At 34.5% G+C, this 12,190-nt stretch overlaps 1 protein-coding gene across 1 annotated transcript; it reads left to right on the top strand.

Moving 5' to 3' along the window:
* The first annotated feature begins 10,489 nt into the window (after positions 1-10,489).
* LOC120185298 (ricin B-like lectin R40G3) lies at positions 10,490-11,720 on the top strand. The gene is made up of 4 exons (XM_039189553.1): positions 10,490-11,013; positions 11,089-11,211; positions 11,295-11,520; positions 11,651-11,720. Coding segments are annotated over exons 1-4 (864 nt in total). The 5' UTR covers positions 10,490-10,500; the 3' UTR covers positions 11,653-11,720.
* The last annotated feature ends 470 nt before the right edge of the window (positions 11,721-12,190 follow it).

Genomic DNA, 12,190 nt, shown 5'->3' with positions numbered 1-12,190 from the left:
TCGAAAAAGTAATATATTAAAATTTTATATTTTTAATTAAATTATTAATAATATTAACATTTATATATTTTTTTAAATACAATATAAGACTTTCATGTACTTAAGGTTTGGGTTCGAGTTCGAGTCGAGCTTCAATTTTTTATTTCGCATTTGAGTGGAGTTTAACAATTTTAAGCTCGTTAGTTTTTGAATCGAGTAAAACTTAATTTTAATGTTTTTGAGTGGAGTCGAGATTAAGTATTGTCGAGTTCGACAATACTTAATCTTAACTCAACTTGTTAACAATTCTAGAATCTAATGCATCATATCACTAAATCAACTTGTTGTTGGTAAATTCATATATGATTTTAGTACGAATGTTAAACAAATGTCTAGGGCTATAAATGAGATGAGATAGATCATGAGCTACTCGAGATTGATTTGGTCAAAATTTGGTCAACACTCAAATCAAATGGACTCGACTCGAGCTCGAACTCAACTCGAATTTTTAACGAGCTGAAGCGAACTACTTGATACTTGACTCAAAAACTCGCAAGCAACTCGAAAAGTAATATATTAAAATTTTAGATTTTTTAAAATTAAATTATTAATGATATTAACATTTAGATGTTTTTAAAAAAAATATAATATAAGGCTTTCATGTACTTAAGGTTCGAGTTCAAGCTTCAATTTTTTATTTCGAGTTCAAGTCGAGCTTAATAATTTAAGCTCACGAGTTTTTGAGTTGAGTAAAACTTAATTTTAAATTCCATATCGGCGGAGTCCAAAAGGAACTGCTGAGTCAGAGGAAAGAAAATGACAGTGGATCTATGTATGTAGGCCAGTCGTATGAAGATGGGAATGGTGGAAATTCTGCAGCTTTGGAGAAAGGGCTGCACAACGTACCGGTGGTACCGTATGATGGGCCGGGTTGTCAGTTGGTAGAAGAAAGTTTTGGGCTAATGGAAATAAACAGGATCTCGGACCAAGTCTGGATAGCCCAAACTATATCTAATAGTTCTAGATTGCTAGACGTGCCAATTGAGGAAGATTATACTCATAAGGATTTGGGTGAAGTTACTTCAATTGAGAAAATTAAGGAGGATCAAGGTTAGATTAAAATTCCAAGCCAAGCAGAGATCTTTCCTATGGTGGTGAGCAAAATTAAAAATATGAATAAAGGGACGAAGATGGGGAGTGATTGTATTTACAAGGAAAAATTAGTTTGAAATGAAAGAAAGGAAATGGTGTCGGTCGGTGTGGTGTGCTTATTCCAAGCGGGGTTTTGGAAAATAATGGGAGAAAATCGGATCTCCAGGCAGAAGCAGAGGCGACCTTAGCAACTTGGGTGGTTTTGGGAGTGGAATTTGCAGCTCCGAGGCGGCAGTTCTTCAAAGATTAGAGCAAATTGAGTTGTTGGGTAAGGTTTGAATAATACAATTGATGGTTGTTAGTCTTTGTGTTATGTGTGTTTTTATTATATTATGGATTTGGGTTTTATTATGGTAACATGGAACATTAGAGGTTTAGGGAAAAGTGAAAAACTTAGGGATGTCAGCAGAGTAATGAATTCGAATAAAGCCAGTGTGGTATTGCTTTAGGAGACAAAAGTGTTCGAAATATCTGCTTCGGTAGGTAGGAGGTTAAAAGGTTCGTTAGGAAGGGAGTTGGTTTTTGCTTCAGCCGAGGGTGCTTCAGGAGGGTTAATCTCATTGTGGGATCCTAAAGTGTTTAATGTGAGTATGAAAATAGTGTATAGGAGAATTATTGCATTAAAGGGTAAACTATTGTTGAATGATTTAGAGATTGACATTACTAATGTTTATGGTACGAATGCTCAAGGAGAAAGAATTGAATTTTTTGAATTGCTTAGTGAAGTTATAGTAAATTTGGATGCTCCTGTTATTGTGGGGGGTGATTTCAATACAGATAGGGTGGCTTCAGAAAGAATAAGGGTTCAAGAGTTTTTGGTTTCTATGAGAAATTTTGAAGAATTCATCTCTCTTTGGAATCTGATCGATGTTCCAGTTTTGGGTAGCGTGTCTACTTGGTTTAGGAGAGGTGTTAACGTGTCGGTGAGCAGACTTGATAGGTTTTTGATCTCAACGGAAATAATGTGTGCGTTCCCACAACTATTGCAATTCACGTTATCCACGAGTCTATCAGACCACAAACTAATTTTACTTAAGAGGAGCTTTAAAAAGTTTGCCCGTCCATTTAAGTGGTTTAATCATTGGGCGGACGATCCAACATTGTTTCAAAAAATTAAGGGTGTGTGTGAGGCAAATAAAGGCAAAGGTTTGAAACAAATTTTACTGAAGTCGAAGCAAGAAACGAAGGCTTGGGTGTCGGCAGTCTGAGAAAATAATATGGATTCTATTGAAGAGATGGGTAGAAAGATTGATAGTCTTGAGAATATGTGCATAACTAATCCTAGTAATCGTGCAACACATACGAAGTTGGTGTCATTGAAGGCAAGGCTATGGGCAGAATTGAGAAAGCAAGAACGAGATTGGCTACAAAAATCAAGATTGAAGTGGTTTAAAGAAGGAGATAAGAATAATTTTTTTTTCAACTTACAGCTACGGCAAGAGGTAGAACAAATCAGATCGTGAAAATAAAGGTACAAGACTCGGTTATCAAGTATCAGAAAGGTATTCAACACACATTTGTCAATTACTTCTGTGCGGGTTTCAATGATGTGAAGACAGTGCCAGTAAAGAGCTTTGATATACCTTTTAAGAGGTTAAATGCTGCGACTAGAAGGAGCATTGAAAATCCTTTTTCGGAAGAGGAGGTGTGGTCTATTATCAAATCGTCCGATGGTTCAAGAGCTCCAGGGCCGGACGGGTTTAATCTGGATTTTTTAAGAAGTTCTGGAAGGTAATTAAAACCGATGTTATGAGTTTCATGGCTGATTTTTGTTGGGGCAGAATAGTAGACTTTTCATTCAACAACTCATTTATAGCCCTCATTCCGAAGAAAGTCGAAGCTTCTAACCTTGAGAACTTTCGACCTATATCATTGGTGGGTTGTATGTACAAGATAGTGGCTCTTGTTTTGGCTAAGAGGATGGCAAGTTACATTAACGAAGTGATAGATGAAAATCAATTTGCATTTATGGTGGGTAAGTAGATTTCAGATTGTGTGTTGATTGCGAATAAAGTTATTGACAATTTGGTCAAAAGTAAGAAAGAAGCAGTGTTATTCAAGGCTGATTTTAGCAAAGCGCACGATACTGTTGATTGGAAGTTTTTGAATTTTATTCTCAAGAATATGGTCTTTGGTAAGAGATGGAGGAAATGGATTAATGTGTGCATTTCGACCCCTTTGATCACTGTGTTAGTTAATGGTTGTCATTCTCCTTATTTTTTAATTAAAAGGGGTTTAAGACAGGGTTGTCCATTGTCTCCTTTTTTGTTTAATGTTGTGGGAGAAGCTCTAAGTGGATTGCTAAAGAGAGCGGTAGATTTCGGTCTTTGTAGTGGAATTAGCATAGGGGATGGAAGAGCTGTTGTGTCACATATTCAATTTGCAGACGATCTCCTTATATTTTCCGAAGAAAATGGAAGAATGATAAAGAATGTCAAGTGGGTTTTAAAAATCTTTGAAGTAGCCGCAGGTCTAAAATTAAACATGAAAAATACAAATTTATTTGGTATAACCGTGGCTGAAAACAGAGTGAAAAGTTAGGCAGATCTGATTTTATGCGGTTCATCGGTTCTTCCTACAACTTATCTCGGTCTCCCACTGGGGCATAAAAAGAATTCTAAGTCATTGTGGCAGCCGATTCTGGACAAAGTCAGTGCTCGCTTGGATAGCTGGAAAGGTAAGCTTTTCTCTTTTGGGGGTAGGCTTACTTTGGTTAGATCAGTGGTGGTTAATCTACCTGTGTACTTCATGTCTTTATTCTCAATTTCTAAGCTTATAGCTGCTAGGATTAACAAATGTATAGCGAATTTTGTTTGGATTGGTAATAATGTGAGAGGAATACACTGGATTAAATGGGAAAATATGTGGGGTCTGTTTGATGTTAATTTGAGGAATCACGCTTTGCTTAACAAATGGATTTGGCGCTTTAGTGAGGAAGAGAATAATTTATGGAAAAAGATAGTAGCAGTAAAATATAATTAGGATTAGGATTCTATTATTCCTGTTGGGATTTTCGGAAGCTCGAATCGACAACCGGAACGGTTTGCAAAGAGGGGTCAGAACGGTTTTGTGTTTAGGGAGTAAGGAGATTGAAAGATAGAAAATTGCACAGCGATTTAGAGTGGTTCGACTTTCTCAACCAAAGTCTACATCCACTACCTTAGCTCCTCACCAAGGATTTTCCAACAAATTCACTAATTTGTTCTTTCTTTTGAGGACAAAGAGATAACCTTACAACTCCCTAGTTTTTCTGGGCTAAACTAGAACATTTCCCTAGCTTTTACACGGGATAAGCTAGAACCTTTCCCCTTTACAATAGGATAAAAGATGTAAACAAGAAAACCTCTCTAAGGTAGGCGTTTACAAGATTGAGCTCACAAGAACAAAATATTTACAAGAGAAAGATGAAATAAGAATGAAAAACTCTTCTCTTGTGTTTGATTTCTTAGATAGCTGTTCTCTTACTTCTTCAAGTGTCCTTAGCTTGTATTTATAGCTTGGAATGTGTTTGAAGTCATATCTAGCCGTTGGGGATGTTTTGGAGCCGTTTGGGAATGATTTTTCTGCAAAAATAGGCTGCCCAGAATGGGGGAAATCGGTACCCCTTCATAGGGAATCGATACCCCTTCATAATATTCAAATAATATGACCGTTGGGCTGATGAACAGTGAGGGAATCGGTACCCCCTTGGGGGGAATCGGTTCCCTTTTACATACTGAAATTTTTTAGCCTCGGGGTACTATTCATAAAAACATTTTTGTGCTCAATTTTAAATTAAAAGAACTTTGAATTATTTTTGTAAATTTTGAATAAATTAAATTAAGTCCAAATACATTTTGTAAATTCAATTCAAGTCCAAAAACCATTTTGCCTTAAATTGTTATATCAAAACATAGTTCAACAATTCCAAAAGTTGTTAATGTCAGAAAATTTTCATGGGTTTGGCGTAATATTATCAATCCTGCAGAGTCTTGTGGGGCTGCTTTGTTGTCTGAAGTAAGATGTGTAATGGGGAATGGTTCTAAAATTGAATTCTGGTCCGATCATTGGACGAAACCAGTATCTTTAAAAGTGTCTTTTCCTAGACTATTCCGAATAGCGATTAAGAAAGCCGGGAAGATTTGTGAGTTTGGCCATTGGGTTAATGGAGTGTGAGAATGGGAGATAGAATTAAGAAGACATCATTTTTAGTGGGAAAGGGCCTTGTGGAGCGAATTCTTGCTAGTTTTAAACAGAGCTGTTAGTCTAGCTTCTGGTGATGATAAATTAAAATGGATAGGCTCTGCAGATGGCTTTTACAATGCTATATTCTTTTACAATAAGTTAGCTTGTGTAGGCAAGGTGAAAGACCCTATTTAAAAATATGTGTGGAACAAATTCGCTCCTCCAAAAGTTTCAGCGTTTGTTTGGAGAGCGATTCATCAAAGATTGCTGATCATCATAGAGCTGAAAAAGAGAGGTATACATTGCAATGTTCAATCTCTTTGTGTTTTTTGCAATCATGAAAAGGAAACAATAGATCACATTTTGTGTCATTGTGATGTGGTGTGGAAAGTTTGGCAATACTGGTGTAGTGTATGGAAGGTTCACTTAGTATTCCCTATGAAGGTGAAAGGGTTACTTAAGGTATGGATCCAATAGAAAATCAGAAAGAAAGTTCGAGCGTTATGGGATTTGGGTTTTTTTGGTCTAATTTGGAATATTTGGTTGTGCAAAAATAAAGTTAGGTTTAAGGGTAATGTTTTTTCTGTTGATCAAATTTTTAATACATGTTTGATTTAGATTGGGGTTTGGGCGAGTGCTTTATGTCTAACGTTGATTCCGGCAGTCCAAGATTTTCTACGTTGTCCTCAGTCAATCATTCTTGGCGTCGGGTGTGAGTAACGCCATGTTTTATCTACCTAGTTGGGTTCGCTTGATTGGATCAGTTCCTCTATGAATCGTAATTAAGGCAGAATATAGTTTTTGCTTTAGTTTCATGTTTTTATATCTTTAAAAATTGCACTGTACCTATTTCTGGTTGAGGTCCGTTGTATCCCTATTTGAAAAGGGACTTGCTCTACTGAGGCTTTTTCGTGCAGTTTGAGATTTGATGGTGTTGTGCAGTGTTGTTGCTATGTTTATTCCAAGTTTGGTGCAAAAGACTGTTGTTGGCCTTCGTTTATACCCATGTGGTGAGGTTATTTATGTTTGATGAATATGGTTTTTGTTGCTGGCATGATGAATCCATTTGGTGCTGTGTTTTTGCGGTATATCGAAATTGCTGTCCATTTTGTTATAATTCCATTCATATGCTTGGTTTGTATTGGTGTTAGTATGATATGGGGAGTGGATCGATGTTGAGCTGGGTTGAATATTGATGAAGTTTTGGTGTTATGTAGTGTTATAATGTCGTGTTTTAGTAGGTCTGGTTGTTTTGGCAGCTACTGCAAGTTGGTTACCTTTCATTGCCGCTGTGTTTTTGCTTTAGATCAATTTAGTTGTCCTTTTCGACCTTGGATTGATGTTGAGCTGGGTTTCGTTCTTATTGTGGTGTTAGTATGAGTAGGGTTGTGGTTTGGGGTATGTTTTGTTTGATGTAAGAGCTATACTTGTATAAGATTCTTTCCACCTCAAGGTTCACTCTTTTTCTCTATTTAGGGTTAGGGAGGTTTTTTAATGAGGCCCTTAAGGTGGTGTACTTTGTTTGGATTATAATACAAAATACCTTTTTTCAAAAAAAAAAAATCGACGCTCACTGGTGCACATGCATGATCAAGAAAGTATGTTATGTGAATATGATATGGATTGTATATGACAATCAATTATGAAAGCTAAATTTTATGTATGATTATGAAAATGATGTGCATCAAATCAGAATTTGTATAGGATGACATTGATATATTTACCTATTTTTCTTTTTGAGACTTTCAGTGACTTAGAATTGAATACAGTCACTACTTTAAAATTCAATCGAGGTGTTTAGACCTTCGGGATATATGAAGAGAAAATGAGAGAGTGATATTGCTTGAGCTCCACTCTTTAGGATATGTTGTGGTGTATTGTAGTGTGTAGAGACAGAGCTCTGTCGGGGCCCAAAAGGGTCCCGACCCCAGTAAAATATTTATATACTTGATAGATTTTGGTCTAATAATATTTTGGTTCATGTAAAAGTAAGTATTCAAATTAAAAAAATATAATAATTTATTAAATATTTAATCAAGTAGGGATCAAACAAAAGAAAGATAATCCCATGTCCTCAAAATTTTTGGTCTAACAACAATTTAGGTCATTGTAAGTTTAAATATTAGACAAATTAAGCATTATCTTTTGAATTTTGAGTTTAAATACCTAACAAGACATTGTATTTTTCTTAAAAGGTTTAATATTTCGATTGTTAGAGTATACCAAAGACCAATCATATAATGATTGTAATAATACTTTTATTTACCGATTTTATTGAATAAAGGCATTGCCACTATTATTTTCAGTTATATATATGTGTTTAACATAAACTATAAGATAATAAAGTCCATATAATGACATAATTGTTATTATTAAAAGATCCCTAGTTAAGTATTATTATAGGCATGGACAATAATAATACGCTTAAGACTAACATGTTATTGATTGATGACAACGAGTTGTCATTGACATAGAGATGTCAAAATTGATACATGATTATATTGTTAGACAACAATATATTGGATTGACCCACCATGAGCATATGTCTTGGATTATTATGTGATAGTCATAACATTGCTAATAGTGATGACTATATGTATGATCCTTATACTTGAGATCAATACAATCCCAACATATATTGTTGTATGTTTTGATGCAACTAAACAAACTTCGCAACTGGTTGCTCTATAAAGACTGTTATTGAATATATCTCAATATATGTAGTGGGTGTGTATGATTAAGATATGATTTGTCTTTCCTACATAATAGGAAATATATCACAGGCCACTTGATTGAGTAAGACTAGAAACGCATGGCCATGCTCGAATAAGTTGATATGAGATATCATAAACTATTCGTTAATTAAAGTCTACTCTAGATATCAAGAAACAATAGATGGGCTATACAAGTATGAGTATTCCAAGACTTGTGCCTATTCTAGATATAAAGGACATAAGTATGTAATACATAAAAGAGTTAATCACCAAGATGATATGTTGAATCATATTTTCTTGTAACTTAGGTGACAATGATATATTGCTAGATGTCACTCATTGTATGTAATATTATAATTGGTCTAATAATTACTGCTAACGTTACAAGAACATACAGGGTCACACCCTATGATTGAAACGAGCAAAGATGTACAATTTGTTGTGCGTTACTAAAATATATATCTAGAGTGAATTAAATATATGTTTTAATAATCCCGAATATTTAATTTCAATTAATTAAATATAGATTTAATTAATTTGAAATAATAAAATCCCTAATATGATTAGGGTAACTTGGATATAAAAGGATTATTAAATTCCAATTAATTAAATATAGATTTAATTAATTTGAAATAATAAAACCCTAATATGATTAGGGTAACTTGGCTATAAAAGGGTGTATTAGGTCTAGCAGCCAAAATAGAATACACACACAAAACCTTCAGCCGTTTTTCTCTCAAAACAGTTTTGGTAAGAAAATTATTGTTCTCAATCGGGTGAACTGAGTAGAAGCCGAGACGTGATTTCGTGGAGGCTTACGATTCGAACCGATCTACACCACCAATATTCACTGTTGTTCTTGTTGTTTTTCAAGGAACCTGCTGTAAGTATTCGCATCCCTTCCTCCCGATTTCAGTTTTTCGTACTTGGATCGCTGCTGAGACCGTCGACTTTTGTTCCCGCTACGCCATGGGATGCGCCGACGGTCTCAACATCGATCTCTACCAATATTTAATCCTTGCTTATGCAAAACAATATGAGATTGAGCTTCACTGTATGAGTCCATAAAAATGAGAGTTAAAAGGGAGATTTATTTATCCTATTTATAAACAAGTCTAATTATGCTTAAGTTGAACAATTCACCAATAAATCATTGATTTGAGTAATTTGTCATATAAAAAAGGATAAAACGAATGGATGCATTGTATGATTGAAATCTGAGGTAAGTTAACCTTGGTTGTATTAGAAATTCACCTCAATTGGCCTAAATTATCTAAAATGATTTTAGGAGACCATGAAAAGTGACTTAAAATACATAATTAAATATTTATTGACAATGCATGATCAATTGTGAATTGAATGTTATAAAACATGATTATATTGTGTGTTGGCACATTTTTAATGTTATAAGTAGATTCATGTGTTTTAATTACTATATATACAATTAGGATTTAAATTTCTAGCTGAATTAAGCATTATCAAAATAAAATTTGATGTTTTCCAAACAATACAAAAGAAGAAGAAGAAGGATCTATTCCTTTGGAAAAATGATCAATCCCTTAATTACTGTAATGAGAAGGATTGATCCCTTTATCCGAAGCATCAACCCTTGAAGAAAAAGGATAAATCTCTCGGATTTTAATTCATGCTGCTTTTAAAAGTCTCAAAAATTAATTTTTTTATGACACTTAAATAAGTAATATTTTATAAAATAGTACTCCTCAAATTTTGTAAGTGGATCTTAACTTAAATTAAACTGAAATTTTAATGACATGTTTGTATTGGCTTTAGTTTTATTATTAAACCAGAAATTTAGAACTTTACAATTACGTCCTTAATAAAAGTTAAATTAAAGAAGATTTTGAAATCCGATTAGCTTGTATGAGTATGTACAAGATGATTAATATGTTTAGATTTAATTTTAAGTATGAATCATATAATTGTATGAAATTACTAAATGACCCCTATAATTATGTTTACTTGCTCGACATAATTTGAAAACACGGCTTAGTATTGTTTGCCCATTAAGTTGTATGTTTTAAATACTTTTGTATGTATGATAATTAATTTAATTAATAAAAGAAAATATAAAATCATATATTTTATTTTGGGTCACTTCGTTGATTAATATGATATATGATATCCATGTTGGATCATTCTGATCGAATATTATATGTCATACCATATGCGTTGGTTATAATGGTAACTTAAAAATTATGCTTAAATTAAATTAAATTCGGAATTTAATATAATATAATTTTAAAGACATAATTTTAACATGTCAACTATTCATTTAATTTTAAATTTTAAACTTCGGAATTTAATAGTAACGTGTCACCTTTAGAACAAAACAAGTTTATGTAAGATAACAAATTAACTAAATTAAGGTATGATTTTCTAAAATCATGCATTCAAAATCATAACTTTGACAAAGAAATTGCAAGTTATATATATGAGTGTTTGAGTGTATGGTTACACTACAAAAGGAATTATGATCAGCTTCTTGTTGTTTGTATCACAAATTGAAGAGGCGAAGCAATTTGATAGTACCGAACATATGGATTATTTTTTCGGTCGCAAAAATGAAGATGATTTTGTCGATGAAAAACGACGCAGGGTCAAAGACGAGTCACCTTCTTCCAAGACGAAATCAGGATCCGTGGATGAAGAATACGAGGATGCGCAGCCGTACCAGCATGGTGGTGGTGACTACCCGCCAAATGAACACGGTTCACACTACTCGACCGGAGGACACGGTAAACATGAAGGCCGCAGAGGTGGTGAAAGAAGGTCTGATGATGACAACGACGATGATCGTGGTCATGGTCGTTCCCGTCCCTCATCTAAAACTCACCATTTCTCTCGTCCTGATTCACGTTCACCTACCAGAACCTCCAACCATCCCACTTTCAAAATCTACTGCAAAGCTAATCCAAGGTTAAACCTTGCCATTAGAGATGGTAGGGTTGTTCTGGCTAGAGCTGATCCCTCTGATGAGCGCCAGGTATTTATCCAACAACTACCATTGTAAATGAGTAGAACGTTCGATTAAAAGTTTGCGAATAATTTGATGTTTCAGCACTGGATCAAGGATGATAAGTTCGGGGCAAACGTGAGAGATGACGAAGGTCACCCGGGCTTTTCTCTGATTAATCTGGCTACTGGTGAAGCACTCAAACATAACAATGGAGAGGCTCAGCCTGTATGAATCCATTTTATTTTCGTATATCATTCTGAAAATTTCACCTTCAAGTTTGTGTTGAAAAAAAGATTTATCGAGTGCAGGTGGAACTGGCACGTTACAAGCCAAATGAATGTAATACAACATTAATCTGGAGCGAGAGCAAGGTGATCGAGGATGAAGGGTATAAAGCCATAAGAGCGGTTGATAACATTCACCTCAACATGGATGCAGACCTTCGTGATAGCCCCGAAGTCTGTGATGGCAATAGGATTGTGCTCTGGGGCTGGAAGACAGGAAATAACCAGATATGGAAGATTAAACCACACTGTAAGTTCCTCAAAAAAAGCAGCAACAATGCCAATAGTTATTTTAACTCGTCTCGACTCGAACGAATATTCGCCCCTACAGGCTACAGTCAAATGTTGTGTTCGGATTACCTTTCGTTTCTTTTATGCAGGATGGTTTGCAATTATGGTGGTGGCAGTTACCGGATCAAAGAGCTTGGAAGGATCCCCTATGCAACTCTTGAATTTTTTTTTCTTTGAATGGTCTACTACTAGTGAACTTCGACTGCTACTTAATTTATATTATCCAATATGATATAAATAGAATAAAACACTAATTACGTACTAATGTGTTGAAAAAGAAATAAAACATTTTTGCTGGCTGCAGTGTTTCTGTCAATGCCTGCAAATTTTGCTACATGTGTTTTTGGTTAAGCTCACTAGTCTTCTTCTACTTTGCCACCTAAATCTGAGTGATTACAAACTAATATTTGTTCAAAGAATCTTATACCCTTATATATGCGGTGCTCAAATTCAATACCTCAAAGAATAACAACAATCTCTTAATTATTAATATCGTTTAGTTCATGTTACGAAGAACAAATCTTACCCATAAGCAAATGTGAATAAGCGAAAGCAGCTTTTACTAAACACTCAGCTTTTGAATAATTCAAATAAAAGTTTCTTTAGTTTGCAAGACGATTAAGATTCAA

Source organism: Hibiscus syriacus, unplaced genomic scaffold (assembly GCF_006381635.1).
Source record: "Hibiscus syriacus cultivar Baekdansim isolate YM2019G1 unplaced genomic scaffold, ASM638163v2 tig00113096_pilon, whole genome shotgun sequence".
In the NCBI taxonomy this organism is placed as follows: domain Eukaryota; kingdom Viridiplantae; phylum Streptophyta; class Magnoliopsida; order Malvales; family Malvaceae; genus Hibiscus; species Hibiscus syriacus.
Note: the sequence above shows the minus strand (reverse complement) of the source record. Positions and strands in the feature narration are given on the sequence as shown.